Below are 15,895 nucleotides of genomic sequence, written 5' to 3' on the forward strand. Positions count from 1 at the left end.
TCAGATAAAAAGCCATTTCAAGACACCACCCAGGGCTTTTATATCTTCTGAATCAGACAATGATAGACTTTTTTAATAAATCAATTGAAACAATTCAATTAAAAAAATATTACATTTGAAAAAAAAAAACTGTTGCAGGCCTACACTTCCAGACAACAACCCAAATAATTCACTATAGTTTCATATGAGAGGACTGTAACTGAGGTAAGGATAAAACTTGGACATATGTATAAACTCACTGCAGACCGTTTCACTCACTGCTGCACTTCCACAGTGCAAACACTTTTTCACTGAGGATCTTTATTGTAACATTTGAGACGGTTGAGTGTCTCGCTAACACTTTGAAAGCAGTTATTGAAAGAGGAAAGAGGGAATACGTCTCTGACCTCTGCTGTTCTGATTATTGTGAAGGTCTTTGGGACCTGATAGTCACACAGTTACCGCTCTAAGATCCAGGCAACAGTGAGCAGTCAGTTATCAGGGAAGCTGTGAATGAGTATCTCCAAGCCTGTCAAAAGTAAGAGGATGTGAAGAAAGCAGGGGAAGGAAACAGGGTCCATAAGGATTTCTGACAAGTGGCTATCAAGAGCTATTACAGATCTCGGCTGATAGAGCGCTGCAGACAGGGGAGTATGGAGAGATGCCACCCAGAGAGGAAATTACCCTCTGTGGAAACCCTGTACAAGAGATTGTCCTTTAATGAAATTGTGCCAAAAACAATGTTTGCCAATGTCCCAAAATTGATTATATAATTTTGGCTGTGTTATAAAAACCTGCAGCGAGAGAGAGAAACATTGTGATACAGATAAGAGATGTATTTGAAACAGAGACCCACATATTGTGTTTGCTGGTGAACATTAGCACATCAGCCTCCCTGTCCTCTTGTCCCTAAAGGAAGGAAAAGAGGAGGGGAAGTTTGTCTTAGTGTCGTTAGCATGTAGCCAATGCTATGGTTTGGGAATGTAAAGTTATAGGTTTGCTTGAATACAAAGATTAAATTAATAGCCGATCAGACCAAAGGACATTTGATTATTTCGATTTAGTTGTTTAAGTCATTGCTGATTAAGTCATTGCTGCCGCCAGGGTGTGTGTCAGAGAAGCAGTGAGTGATATGCTTGACTATGCAGAGGAAGGATTTTTGTCAGAAAGAACTTGACCTAAGCATGAACAAGACAAGATCATTAAACATGGATCACTTTGTCTACAAGGGTCACATACGTAACGCCACACAAACCAAATTTCCTCAAAGAAGCTTTGAGTTTTCTGATACAGTATTTCACACGAATGCATACAGATTGAGATGACCTCACAGTGGGAAAAAACAACAGGTGTTTATACCTTCATTCAACTCTCATTCTGCACACAATTAGATGTATCCAAATATTATGGGACGAGCCCCCCTACGCCCCATCCTAAAGCACCCTATGGAGCTAACAACAATCCACAAATTGACCCAACAAAAACGCATTAAACATAAAAATAACTCAAAAGGGATTTATTATAATGCCTTGTCCACACATAGGTGGGTATTTTTGAATACGTAGCTTTTTCTAGCTCTGTGCTTAATGTGCATTTCGGCCTTTCGTACTCACTTTCACGTTTTAAGGTCACTGAAAACAAACCCTCTGGAAGCCCCTCCCAGGGGGAATTTTCAGAAACTCTGTCTTTATGTGTAGATGCAGAAAATATGCTAATACACATAGAGAGCTAGTCTCCCACTATGTTGACGAGCAGAGACTCCTGAAAGGACTACAGAGGTCACTGCTGCATCATACAACACACTGGCGACACAAAACCCCGCCAACGTCGACGAGACCCAGTCTGGGAAGACTTTGAAAATGAAAATGGTGATTGCAGAGGAATGGCGTTAAAACATTTGCATGACAGAGACACCGTTGTTGACTTGGCATGGCGTGTGTGGACGGGATAATTTTTTTAAAACGGAGGAAAATCTGTGTTTTAAAAATGACTCGCCTACTTGTGGACTCGGCCTACGACACATAAAGAACGTAATATTTAAAGCCTCTGTACACCCGAACACGTGTTAGTGATTGAGACCATGATCAGACCTCCTTTCAGGAACATGTGGGTGTGGTCAAGTTTGTTTGACTGACAGCTCCACTGACCTGTTAATTTAAAAAAAAACTCTTTGGGAAGGAGGAATTGATGACCTTTTATCATACTTGTTGGTGCTTAGAATTTATTTCATGATACATTCTTACAATAGCGCCGCCTATTTACAAGTCTTTGCTGGTCTAATCAGCCAGACTAATTACAAACTCCTGTGTGGGTGTACAGAGACTTTAACAAAGGTCAAAGAAGGACTTAAGCAGCGAGACGACACACAAAATCCCTGTCTGAGAGGCAGCGGTGCAGCAGCCCCCTACTCAAAAAGCCTCCCTTCTGAAGCACAGAACACGGGTATTAAACACTGAGGTCAGGTGCACCTGCTTCTTCAATCAGTAGCCTCACCTGTGCAGAGCTGGAGACAGAAGAGGAAAGGGGACTATTCTCCCTCTACAGAATGCAGCGAGTGATTTTAAATCTTCCCGGCTTTAAAATGATAAACGTAGCTTAAGGTAGAGATAACAGTTTGGAGATAAAGGGGGGTGGGGGCGGCATACAGCACAGGGTTAGGGTTTGAAACTGAATCCAGGCAGCTACTGTCAGGACTCCACCTTTATGATTCATACACTATGATATGAGATTGATGTGGGCCCCAGCCTTTCACAGCTTAAAAAGATAAGAGGGATGAATTGATATACTTTGTAGTGAAAGTGTAAAGTGTTCAGGCGGTCATCTGCAAATCCGTGTCAAAACAGCAGTAAAAAACAAATAATAAACATTGCAGATTCCTGAATAGGAAATTCAAAGACCCAAAAATAGAAAAGATCTTTTCCCTGACTTATTTAATAACACTATTAGCTAGGGCCCGACCGATATGGGATTATTGGGGCCGATATTGACATTGGGGAGAAAAGAAATCTTTACATCTATCTTCAATCTGTACAGATTTTTTTTTTTTTTGTGTTGATCCCTCAAATGCAGTTATGAAACACAGTGTAAACGATTTACAATGAAGACAGGATGGTCACTCAACTGGAAAGCACATGTACGTGCATCACCGCTTGACACTCAGGAGAGTGATAATGTTGCACACTGCTGGTGACAGAGAACTAGTTTGATACGATGAAACTCAATTAAAATGCTCTTTGACTGGTGAATAAATTGAGTAATATCGGAACATACCTGCGATAAAAGTAGACAATACCGATATTCACTTGATATGCTGATATCGGATGATTTTATCGGCTGGACAATTTATCGGTCAGCTCTGCTATTGGCAATTCATTTCATCCATAAATGCATATTTTGCAGTAAAAAAAACCCCGCGGTGACATATTGTGTAGTTAGGTAGGCTATCAAGGCTGTTAATCTGTATACTTCAATTATTCTGTTGTCTGTATCTGGGCAATACAATTTTCCAAGTAAAGGACAAGCATGTACTGTAGACCTAAAGGGATCATTTTAAGATTGATTTTTTTATTTATAAAATGTCAGAAAAGCTGAAAAATGAAGAGGAGGAGGTGACTTCTAAAAAACTGAAAAATAACTCACAAAGGTATTTTTACTAATCATTTAACAGAAAAGTAGGAAAATCAGCTCCTTCGCTCATCAGTATAATCATGAATCAGCCTTTTGTGTTTTTAATTCATTTACTGTTAATTAATTAGAAAGCTGCGGCTCAGGGGAAAAAGTAAGAGTAGATTCTGTGGTTGTAAAAGAAGCCAATCAAACGTCTGTCTGAGCTTTTTAGTGGAATTCAAAGGAGCACATTAACGGCTCTGGCATCACTTTATTCATCACGTGTTTTTATTGAAAACACACACAGCTGGGAAGCCACAAAAAAAGAAAATTCCCAGCATGCACTTCATGCACCGCACTGAGATATTTTTCCTCCACTCCGACAGGCCGGGGGCGACTGCTTCAAGAATCAGACGGAGGAATCAACCCCGGAGAGAAAAAAGCAACCAGAGCCAGAGCAGGTGAGCTCCACTCGCGATTTATATGGAAATAATAACATCTGACAATTTGAAAAGTGAGGCAGGTTGCTGCTTTAAATTCTTGCTCTTATTTTTAGCCCCTCAGGACATTATTAATCAAAATATATTAAGGCTGTTGCTCTCTGTATATTTTGTTTTTCTCGGCTATAAGCCCATTAAAGGTAAAAAAATAAAATAAAAACAACAACCACGAGTTATTAAGTGATGCAATGGATCAGAGTTCTTACCATATTCTTATGATGCGCCCATTAAGGTTCAGGAGACAAATTATCTGCAGACTAATTGTAAAAATTAACTTCATGGCATTAAAAACTAGAGCTGTGCATCTTCACTGGTCTTACGATTCGATTCGATTACGATTATCCAGTCAACGATTCGATTCCATTCGATATCTCGATGCATCACGATTCATCCTCAATTTTCTATATTACTGCACATGGCTACTTTTTCATAAACAGAGACAAACAGTCTTATAAATATGAACTCCTTTTGTATAATTTAAAAAGTGATTTAGACAACAATGTCATTATCAATATCTTTACATTGTAAGTTAACATTAATACATTATATAGGTAGCCTTAGTTTATTATACGAGAGAAAGATGTTTTTAAGTCACTGTGTGTTCTCTTCTCAGGACGTTGTAGCCTTTAGCTGTGAGCTTTGTTCAGTGTTAGTTTTGTTTCTGTCCTTTTTATTTCAGACGAGTTGTGTTAAGTTGCTACTGCTGTAAACGCCTCATTTCCTGATATGGATGTTTCACGTTAAAAGCACTTCAACTTCAGATAGGCCGGGGACTTTTATTTTGAAGAACTTGTCGGAAATAGAAAGTGTTTATCATCGAATGAACGCAGCTTTAGTGGAGGTGCACTTATTAGTGGTGATACTGTCGGGAGTCTACTTTGTTTACAGCCGATCACTTTATCACTAGTCCCCGCCACAGCCCCCTTCTTTTAGTTATCCTGGACTTAAGACAGCGAGGCATCAGTTTAAACACACCTTTACCTGTAATGAAGATGCTAACACCGAGTCGTTTCAGCCTGCAGCAGAGCACTGTAGTCTGAGCGTGCAGGACCATCTGACTCTGCTCACAAAGTCAGCAAGCACAGGACCGGGACTCAATTTACGTTGTTTTCTGTCACAAATCCCTCTGTTAGCCTTCGTTACTCTCATTACACACCACCGTGTGTGTTTAGGTAAAACAAACTCACTCAACGCTGCGCGAAACAACCGCATTTAGCGGTTAGCAGATGCTTTTTTCTAACCCTCGTCAGCATCGATTACATCCTGTCCCTGCATCGATGCATCAATCGTCTAGTCTGCATCGCGATGCATCGATTAAATGATTAATTTCAACAGCCATATTTAACACAGTTCATGACTTTCTATTTGAAGTCTTAATGCAGAGACAGCACGGACAGCAATGTGTTTGTCTTGGTGAGTCACAGCTCTAACCAGCGCCCCTGTGTGAATAGTTACCTCTTTCTTTAACAATGATTCCCCTTCCCACACTTTGCACAGTTTTCAGCTTCTCCCCTCTGGACGGAGGTTTTTAGTCCCAAGGTGCAGAAAAAAAGCTGCTATCACTGAACTGAACAAGCCAAAGAGATATTTTCATATCTAAGTCCAGAACTTATTTTTACCCTGGCTTAATTCAAGAAGGTCATTTATTTGTGATTTGTATTGATTTATTGGTCGATTTTTCTTTCTCCAAAATCCCTTGGTAGGTGGAACCTTGAACACTTCTATCATTTAAATATAAATATATATTTTTGATCTTGTTGTAGTGGTTTATTGGTTGTTTCTTGTTACATCTGTTTTGTAATTTGTGTGTCATAATGGATGTATCTATCTCTCTGGCTTCTAAACAAATCTACCAACACGTACAAATAAAGTAATCTGACCCTGAACCTGAACCTGAACCTGATGAATCTGGGTTGCAAAAAAAGGTGCAAGGTGTGTTTTCCTGATAATTGAGCAAATGTTCGGTCAGGTTATCCAACTCAGTTGCTAATTTATGTGTTTTTTCATATCGTTTTTAAGGAAATAATGGAGATGTATAGCAAAGATGGATACACTTTTCATACAGATTTCCGTCAGATGAAGATTTTTGACAATGAGCAAACTTTCTGTCGCTATTTTAAAAAAACAACTTGTTACTTTGCCGATCAACAATAATATAAACATGTGAATATAAAGTACCATGACAGCCATGTTTGAAAGGAAATCATAGAAAGAGAGGCAAAACAGATGTAAATACCTGAGTGTGAGTGACATCTCATAAACTGCAGAGTCAACACAGCCGGCATTAGATCAACATATAAGATGTGAGACAAAGAAAATGAAAGAGTGTGTCACAAAGACAACGGCTGCATCCCTTTCTACAAAGAAGACAACCAATCTCCTCAAGACTAATAATCAGTGTGCCCGTGTCACATACAGTGTGTGAGATTCAGTGCCCTGCCAAAGCCTCTGCATAACTGCCGCCCTCATCCAGATTATTGAATTGAGTCACACCTGTTTGGCGGTGGCAGATGGTACAGCAAAAACAATGCATCTCATTTCAGCGCGGTGCAATACTGTGCAACTGAGCGACTGTCTTGCATTCCAAGTGGCATTGATCCATTTTTAGAAACACAGGACTATTTGCACAAGAATGCAAGATTCTTTCAAACAAAATCTCGAACAAAATGCTGCAGATTTGACTTCACTGGTTTGTTTTGTGCCGGAGAGACTTTCAGCCAGAGAGTTTCTGACAATTGCAAGAAACACGACATAGAAATGTGTCACGGCTTCAAAGCGGTACAAGATCACCGTCTTCTGTTTTAACACTCAACGTAGTGAAATAGTTCCACATAATATGTTACATGTTTTTGAAGTCAAAAACAGTTTAGTCCCAGAGGCACTTGTGCTGTGTATCAAAACAAGATGCAAGAGAAGCAGAAAACAATAACACAGCAATATATATATATATTAATAGGAGTCGTGTTTTATACTAAACCCAAAGAGAAAAGCAGCTGCAAACTTAACAAATAGGCTTTAAGCAACTTTTCTCTTGAATCTCATTATTGGTGAATTCTCACTTTGTGTCTCAGCTCTGAATCTACTCCTCCCCCTCTCTTCTTGCTTCATACGCTTATGCACAGCACTTGCCGTCGCCGCTGCAGTAAACAATTTGATTAGTAATGATTGGCATTTCAGTCTCTGAGGATCAATCTGCATTAAAGTGCTCCTTATTCCTGCCACTTCTCCACCTTCATTATGTGTTCTACTTGGGTTTCGATTTCTGAGACTGAGACCCCGAGTGGCATCGCCCCCTCTGTGTAAATGTTCTTTAAAGAAAAGCTTCTTGTTTACAACACAGAGAAGGATTTAAATAAAAAGAATCGCCACATCTGCACTTTGAAGGTGAGAGAACACATTGACATCAGTGACTTGACTATTTTACATATACATAACATAACATATCAGCTGTAATATTTAAATAGCAAAATGTAAAAATAAGGAAAAGCTTAAAGGTCACATATTCTTCCAAATATAATTTACCATCTTTTTCTAGCACTAATACGCATCTAGTCTGTCAACAAACCCCCCAATTTTAAGAAAAAGTCCATCCTCTCCGTCTTTTGCCTGCTCCACTTTTCAGAAAATGTGTGCTCAAACAGGCTGTTTGGAGAATTTCCCTTTGTGACATCACATAAATCGCTGCATATCAAAACAAGAAAGAAAACTTGCATGCATGACATTTTAAATTGGTGAATTATCCCCCTTTTAAAGCGCTGTCTTTATTAATCTCAAGCATCCCATATCTGCTCTGCTTGTTTGTATACATAAATAAAACACAGCGACAACGTGAGTCAAAATTAGGTCAAAGTCGGAGTCACTTTTGTTATGTGTGTTTTAAATCAAGTTGACAGCTGACTTTAGTTTTGCTGCTGCTGACACAGCTGTTGCAACTTTTCACAAAAATCAACCTTTTCACAAAATCGTTTGGATGTCCTTCGGGGTGTTTATGCTGTGATAAATAAGATACACAGGGAACAAAAAGGAAAATCCCAAACCCACATCAAAGTGGGCGGCAACTGAGGTTGGCAAGAAGCCAGGAGAGAGCGCATTAAGTGAGACACAGTCCGCCTGCAGATGAAAGTCAGAGTCATCAAATACCATGGCTCAGTCTGAAATGGACTAGTCTTTTTATTTAATTTTTTAATAATTACACAATTCCAAATGTAGGGTCAAATTCAAACCTTGTATTTTTTTTAGCTCCCCTGAGATGAGAGCGATGGGAGAAATGCAGAGGTGCCTGTTTCCTCTCTCTGCTTGATTTGCTCTCAGCCAGGTGAGAGAGCTCTAACCCACCGCCACGCAGAGTGATGTGTAACTGGATAATTTGGAGGCAGCCAAGAACGCCTCCAGGCTTTCTCTAAAGTGACATTGGTAAACACAAACAGATGCTTTGTTTGGGGAATTGCTTTCTAATGCCTGTGTGCAGTGCTTAAACATGTCATTGCTCAAATGACTGGAACCATTGAAAATAAACCCAAAGAAAATTACAAACCATTGAAGAAACACACAGGAGCCCAATAATTGTCTTTAAAATGTTACAGGGAATCTACAAAAACAGCAGGATGACAACAAGAAAACAAATCCTGTTAAACTTCATTATGCTTCAACGTAAACGCTTTCCTTCACACCGGGTACTTAATTGCATTCACTCCTAAGTGTAACTCATTTTCTTGAGAGCTTAAATAAAAACCAGCAGGACTCTGCAGCCCTGCCCCACTTCAATGAAAGGATATATCTAAATGATATACCTAAACATTATATTTATAGAGTTCTTCAAACAACTGTTATTAATTCCCTGTCCAAAGAAAATCTGTTTTTGTTATATTGAGCAAATGATCATGATCATGGCTTACCACAGGGGCGTGTCCAGACCTGCTCTGTCACGAGAATGTTATCTCGTCTGCTGCGTTGTGCCTTCAATTCCTTATGAATACAACAGAAGCTGTTCAGATAATGAGCTGCACTGCTTAATGTGTACAGAACAAGGTGTGATCAGTGAAACTGGCTTTGCTGAAGTCTATTAATCACCTCATTGTGGTGTCACTACAAAGATGCAGTGTGTATTGGTAAGAAACAATGAAATTAAACTCTAACTTGTATATATTTTTTTCAAATCCAATTTGCATTTTAAGGTTGATATTGTCTGTTTATTGCAACTTTATGGCCAATTTCCTTATTTCAACCAAATAAGTTTGCCTAAATGCGCCATTAAATCTGTAATCTGTGCTGCTGAGGCGGACAAAACAACACTTATGTGAATGTTTCAGTCATCCTGTTTGGGGGGGGCTAAGAGGATTCAGACAAAAGCATTTAATCTGTCAAAGCCAGCCGTTTCTTCGGCTGCATCAAAAGTGTGTGTTGCAGCCTTTAAATGAGACAAAAGTTATGTGATGAGAACCATGACTGACAGAGGAATCAGGAACTTTCTGATTATAATTGCCGGGAGCAAAAGGAGTGAAATTATCAGATTCATCTTTAAGCAACAAAAGACATTTCTCAACGTTCTTTGCATCTCAAATATACACAGGAGTGTTTCCTGCATGACTCACAAACCACCACGTGCTGTGCTGTGGAACATCGCTGTGTCAGTCTCGCTGATTATAACTCTTTATCTTTTGAACCTTACAGCAAAGGATCCAAAATCAGACTGCAAAACTCGACACACAGCTCTCAGACGACAGCAAGGAGGCAGAGGGAGGCGGCAGCAGAAAGACAAAGCCGCATAAATACGACTGAGAGGACGGCAGAGCATCCAAAATGCAGAGCCCCTGCATCGCCCGGAGGATCTTTCTAAGAGCACACACTGGCGCACTCTCACAAAAACATACGTGCGCTCTAACACACAATCACACACACACACATGCAGACATACTTTCAAATACTCACACAAACGCAGACATACACAGCTACACAAACTCAAATCTGCATTGTTTGCGAACGCTGAGACACTGGAAATGTCAACAACTGTCATCTGAAAACTTCCATAGTAAAATGGCATGCATTCTAGAAATTTCTTTTTTTAAAAGGTAGCAATGGCACTGGTAACTTGTTTCATGATTGTTCATTTGTTGTTTACTTATCTGAGTTTTATTCTGAGTGAGGACACTGCTTTCTAAATGTGTGATCTTTCTAGAAAAATTCCCTTTGCACTGGTGAGGTCTGACACTGTATCCTGTGATAAGTATATCAATTGACCAATAAAAAACTACTACTCTAACTACTACTACTACTACTTCTACTACCCAACTTAGACTATTGTTTGTCACTCATTGTAGCAAGGTTAATTTACTCCTCCACATTTTGAAATATAGAGGCTCAAGTTGGCTGGCCAACTGTTCAACATTTAATATTTCAGCACTCTTTCTGCCTTTAACACTCCTGAGGCAAAAGAGCCAAAGACTCACAATGGGTCGTCTCCCTGAGAATGTGCCATGCACTGAGTAGTAACTCCTAGCTACATGTATCTGTGTTCTCTGACCTTTCTGTGTCCTTTCAATAAACTGTAATTTTCAGTAAATGTGTGAAGAATAAATGGTTCTTTGTGGGAAAGAAATGAGTGAATATGTTTGTGATCCACAGCGGGGGAAAAAAAATGTGCATGGTGCAAAGCGCCATCAAGACTTATGGCTTGTAAATATTGGGGCACTGACATCTGAGGTAAAAGCCAAATCAGAATCCAGCTTTTTTTACTCAGAACTTTCATTTATTTTCTGACCTGAATGACTTGATGATGATTGAATTACATCCATTTCACAGAGTATGAATTTTATAGTTTATCAAAGTCTTATGTGATCACTGAAACATTACTGATTAAAAATACATTAAAGTTAGAATCTACGGAAGCCCTAAGAGGACAACCATCTATATATTTTATTTTACTACGTTTTCTCCAAATACCAAGTAGATCTCGATTGTTTTTTTCAAGATCTCGACTGATTTATTTTTGCATTACTTTTTTTTTTTTTGCATGTGTCGTTATGTACAATGTTTCCACTTTGGCTGCCAACTGCTGTAACTTGATCTTTGTCTCAGATAAATCAGTTTGTATTTTTTAGTATAGATTAGCTGATCACTTTTACAAAACATCACAAAATATAAAGGATGCCCTTTACTAAATCAAAGCTTACAAGAGGATGTCTTCAGTTGTCTTGTTTTGTCCAGACTGTAAATATTAAAGGAAGAAGTCTGAGTGATGTCACCCATCTGCAGGAAATGGTGTCTCAACCTACCTTTTAGTCGACCTAACTACAGGATAGAGCTGGATCGCTATCAGGTCAGACACACGCCTACTTGAAATGGCGCTTATCCTTCATTAAATCCAAACTGTCTTTTTTGAATGGGAGTGTATGTGACTTCTGGTGCTTCTGCGACCAGCCTCATGTGGCCGCTCAATGAACTGCAGGATTTTGCACTTCAGCATCGGCTTAATTTTTCAACACTGGAGGTTGCTGCTCGGTTTTGTCCAAACAACTGTCTAAAAGGAAACTATTGGACTTCAAGACAAGAGAAATTAACAACTCTCACTTTTTGACAATCTGAATATCAATGTTCTGCATTGAGGCGTGAGAAATCAGCCTCAATTTAAATAACGGTACGGCTCCACTGGTTTCCGACAACGGATAGCGTCTCAACGCTCTCCATTCATTTCCTATGGATAGCTGGAGAGGCAGTCGCGCAATGCATTATGGGATCTTTGTGGCGCCTCTCGAGAAGGGCTCCAGCTCGCTCGCTGGACAGGAATAGACCTGATGTCTATTCTATGCAAATGAGTACAGCAACCGCCCGGACTAGCCACGCATCTTTCCAATGAGGTGCATTCATTGAGACTACTTCACCAATTGCGTAACAAACAGCAAAAAGGAGGGACAACTAAATAAAATAATATGCCAACAGCCATAAAACGGGTATACGCCCATCAAGCAGCTAGTTGAGTGCCCCGGCGCGATCCCTAGCGTCATCGCCTGAAGCAGTAGAGCTGTGCTATAAGGCATCCACATTATTGTAAATTGGTAACAAACTATTGGTGAGTAAAAGAATGGTAGGACTTATTTGTTCAATCTCCTGAGACCATGTTTATAGTAGCATATAATAGCATTTTTTTTTTTTAAAGATTTATTTTTGGGCTTTTATTGGAGAGATAGGACAGTGGAAATCAGGGAGAGAGAGAGATGGAAATGACATGCGGGAAGGGACCCACAGGCCAGATTCGTACCCGGGCCGCCCGCTTGAAGGACTACAGCCTCTATACATGGGGCACGCACACTAACCACTGCGCCACCCACGCCCCAGAAAATAGCAATTTCAATGTTACCTAAAAACATAATAGTTAATGCTGGACCTTATGGCAGCTACTGGATCATAATTACAATCATGCTTTACTAATGGTGTGTTGAACACTATTAAGATTTAATTGGGGCCTGCCTACTTATAAAGTCATTGCAAAGTGGATAACTCCTGAGAGTCGATAACTTCGTGAAGGACTCGACCTTGCAAGTTCAAATTGTTTTTCAAATTGTGAAGAAAATCTGTGCTTATTCAGAAGCTTTTTTGACTTCACTTCATGATTGTTTTTCATGATAGAAAAGAAGATAAAACTGGAGGAAAGAGAAAGAACAGGAGGTCTCCGGGGAGTTCTTAGATCCATCCGAATAACACGGCAGTCACACAATAAACACAGGTGGATAAACAAAGAATTAAAAAACTAGTTCAGCACGGAGAAAATATGCAAATAAACAGGGAAAGTAGAATTAAGGCACACACATAAATATCTTGTTTTTTTTTTTAAATCTAAAAACACTCCTTCACCTTCAAATGTCTTCATCTCAACACCGATCAGTCTCCAGCTTTCAAAACTATGTGACACTCATACATTTTAAGTCAATAGTAGTTTATAAAAATCTTCTTCTTTTGGGTTTGGTATGATAGTTACTGACTTAATGAGCTTTGCGGTCACAGCTTCTCCTCTCCATGTGACATTTGGTGCGGTCACTGCTTCCAAGAGTGTCCATGCTGGAAAATGTTAGTCGACAGGTGCACGGCTCTATTTTAAGGCCTGTAATCCATCTTTTCTTTTCCAAGTTGGAGAGCGTCCTCCAGGTCGGGTCTACGTCTTGCTGAGCAGCAAACAAAAGGGCCTGTCGCCAGGATTTGGGCGAGCAACGGCAGATCTCACAAATGCTGCCATTAAACGTGTGAGCTGCCAGTGTCCGGAGCGATAGGGGAGAAGAGAGATGCTCGAGTCTGCTATGAAGTAAACAGGCTTGGGATGTGATCAAAGTGACAGTGTGGTGTGTGTATGCCATCTTCATTTTACCGCCTCACAGTCGCAGCGTGTGCAAACGCTGATATTTTTCCAGGACAATCACTCAGACTTAATTTCTTGCTGAGCTTCGCAGGAAACCTGTTTTTTTGAATGCAGCCAGTCATTGGGAAAATGGTTTCTGTTTCATTTCAATGGTTTCATGAATTCAAAACACTGCCTGTTGGAAAGATAATGCATTTCATTTGCTTTACTATTAAGGAGAGACAAGTCATAAAATCCCTCGAATTAGAAACAAATCCTCAGAGCTTCTCTTTACACAATGAGATGGAAGAAGTATGAAAAAGTAGGTTGTAGGGACTAGTGCAGTGTCAGCATTGAGTGTGAAAAAAACAGCAAAGTGATTAAAACCACATGTGAAATGCACAGAGAGAAGACATGCTTCACTACCATTTCTTCCTAACACTGATTCCCGTACCTAGACTTGGAAGTTTTGGTCAATAGCTAGAACTCTTCCAATACTTGAATTATAAAAAAAACACTCAAATATCCATCATTTATTATAGCTTTATACGTCTATACTTGATTGCTATCACTGTTGTATAGCCGGTATGCACTGAAGCTGAGCTAACGTTAGCAGCAGCCTGGGTTTCAGCCCCTCCTAGTTTTAAATAAAGAGCATCAGGGAAAGACTTTTTGTGGCTATTATCTGATACAGCTTTACAACGTGACACAAAGATAAGCACGCCATGGATTCAAATGTAGACTCAGTGGGAGCGATCAAAAGGGTGAAACATTTAATGAAGTCCGAGGTTCGGTACAAAAAACAGGCAGCAAACAAATCCAGAGGAGTAGGTTAAAGGCTGGGTCAAAAAACAGGCAGAGATCATACACATGACTGCTATGAGGAAAACACTAGGCAAAGGTACATGATGGAAACACTACAAACTGGGAATATGAGGGAGAACACACTGGGACTAGTGCTGCATTCATGTGGTGTCGGACACATCGGAAAAACGAGTTTCCGAGTTGTGAAATGCACATGAACACCTGCTCAAGTCGGAACAACAAGTCGGAAACTCGGAAAATAATTACTGTAGGTGCCGGACTTCCCGACTTGACGTCAGAATCGTCATCACATGGGGGGCAAAATATGTTTTGTTAAAGTTAACATATACTTTTTATTAATTCAAGTATTGTATATCAACTTTTTGCTGAAATATCACTTTAACATTTCACTGATCTTCTTCGTAGCATCAACACTGTTTTCACAACTTCCAAACTCGGAAACTTGGACCACCCGAGCAGCACCTGAATGCAGCATGCATACATGGACAATCAGGAGATAACAAGACACAGGTGTGGGTAATCAGGGCGGGGCTGACACATAAGGCAGGGACATGAGGAGATCTGAAAACACATGGTTGAGGGTGAGTAAAAAAACAGGAAATAATGAAAACATGCAAGAAACAAAAAACATGACCACAGCTAACGGTATCGCGAGTCTTTGATAAGAAAACACTGATAACTAACATTTGGATATTTAGACATTTAAAATTACAAAAGACGGCGGCTTTGGCTCAGCTGTTGCTAATTAACATGAGTTCAGTGAACACCTTGATGGCAGGCCAAAGAGAAACTTGGCTGTTTGCAGGTTTGTGTTCCCTGTGCAAGCTGGTGTCTGCTCTCTGCCAAAGATTGTTTGAGGAGGCATCACTCTGATGTATAACTTTTAAGTGCACTGAATGTTTTTGTAATCGACACTGCAACAAAAAAACGATAAAACCTTTCCAGTCACACTCGGAGACTTTAAATATATGAATAATTTAAGCTATATGTTGATTGAATATTTATTTCACGCACTGAAATAACAGATGTGGCTACTGTAAGTTCAAGGCACCTGGCAAAACTGTCAAGCTGATCCATTGCACTCACCAAAGATACAGCAAATTTAAGGCGGGGTTGGTAATTTTCAAAAAACTAGCTACCCCCTCCCCTATGTGCTCCCTCAAAAGTAGTTTGCCTATAGGTTGACCGACTGTCAACAAAAAAATAAAAAATCTGACGACAGTAAATGCACCTCTTCCCACTATTCATGTATTTGGCTCATAAAAACCAGTGTGAAGTAGTAATGTTTTCTTTGACATTGATGTGAATTTTCAGCAACATAGCTTACTATGTGGCACAATAAGAAGTGTAAAATATTCAGGTTTTTTTCTTGGACCTTGATGTGAATTTAAGATTATTGATAAGCATTGGCTTATTCCAGTTTCACATGTGTACAAACGGTAGCTTAATGCAGCTGATGTGTGCTATGTAAATAAATCCAAGCGATTGATGTAAGTAGCTCTTGACCACTTTCATTTTTTCAAAGTAGCTCTCAGATGAAGAAAGGTTGGAGACCCCTGCTGTAGAGACTACGCCGTCTCATTCAACGGTAAATAAACTCACAGTATAAACTCTGTCATCAGTGACGACCTTTGAGAGTGGGCTACTGCACGCAAGAGGT

At 39.8% G+C, this 15,895-nt stretch overlaps 1 protein-coding gene across 1 annotated transcript in view; it reads left to right on the forward strand.

The window, feature by feature from the left end:
- Positions 1 to 10,680, forward strand: part of luzp2 (leucine zipper protein 2) — a 180,516-nt gene extending 169,836 nt beyond the window's left edge. Inside the window, exons 11-12 of the mRNA XM_061064183.1 lie at positions 3,972 to 4,046; positions 9,756 to 10,680. Coding sequence (XP_060920166.1) covers positions 3,972 to 4,046; positions 9,756 to 9,863 — 183 coding nt within the window. The 3' untranslated portion in view covers positions 9,864 to 10,680. The remainder of the gene's footprint in view (positions 1 to 3,971; positions 4,047 to 9,755) is intronic.
- The last annotated feature ends 5,215 nt before the right edge of the window (positions 10,681 to 15,895 follow it).

The sequence above is a fragment of the Labrus mixtus genome, chromosome 1, assembly GCF_963584025.1.
Source record: "Labrus mixtus chromosome 1, fLabMix1.1, whole genome shotgun sequence".
NCBI lineage: Eukaryota > Metazoa > Chordata > Actinopteri > Labriformes > Labridae > Labrus > Labrus mixtus.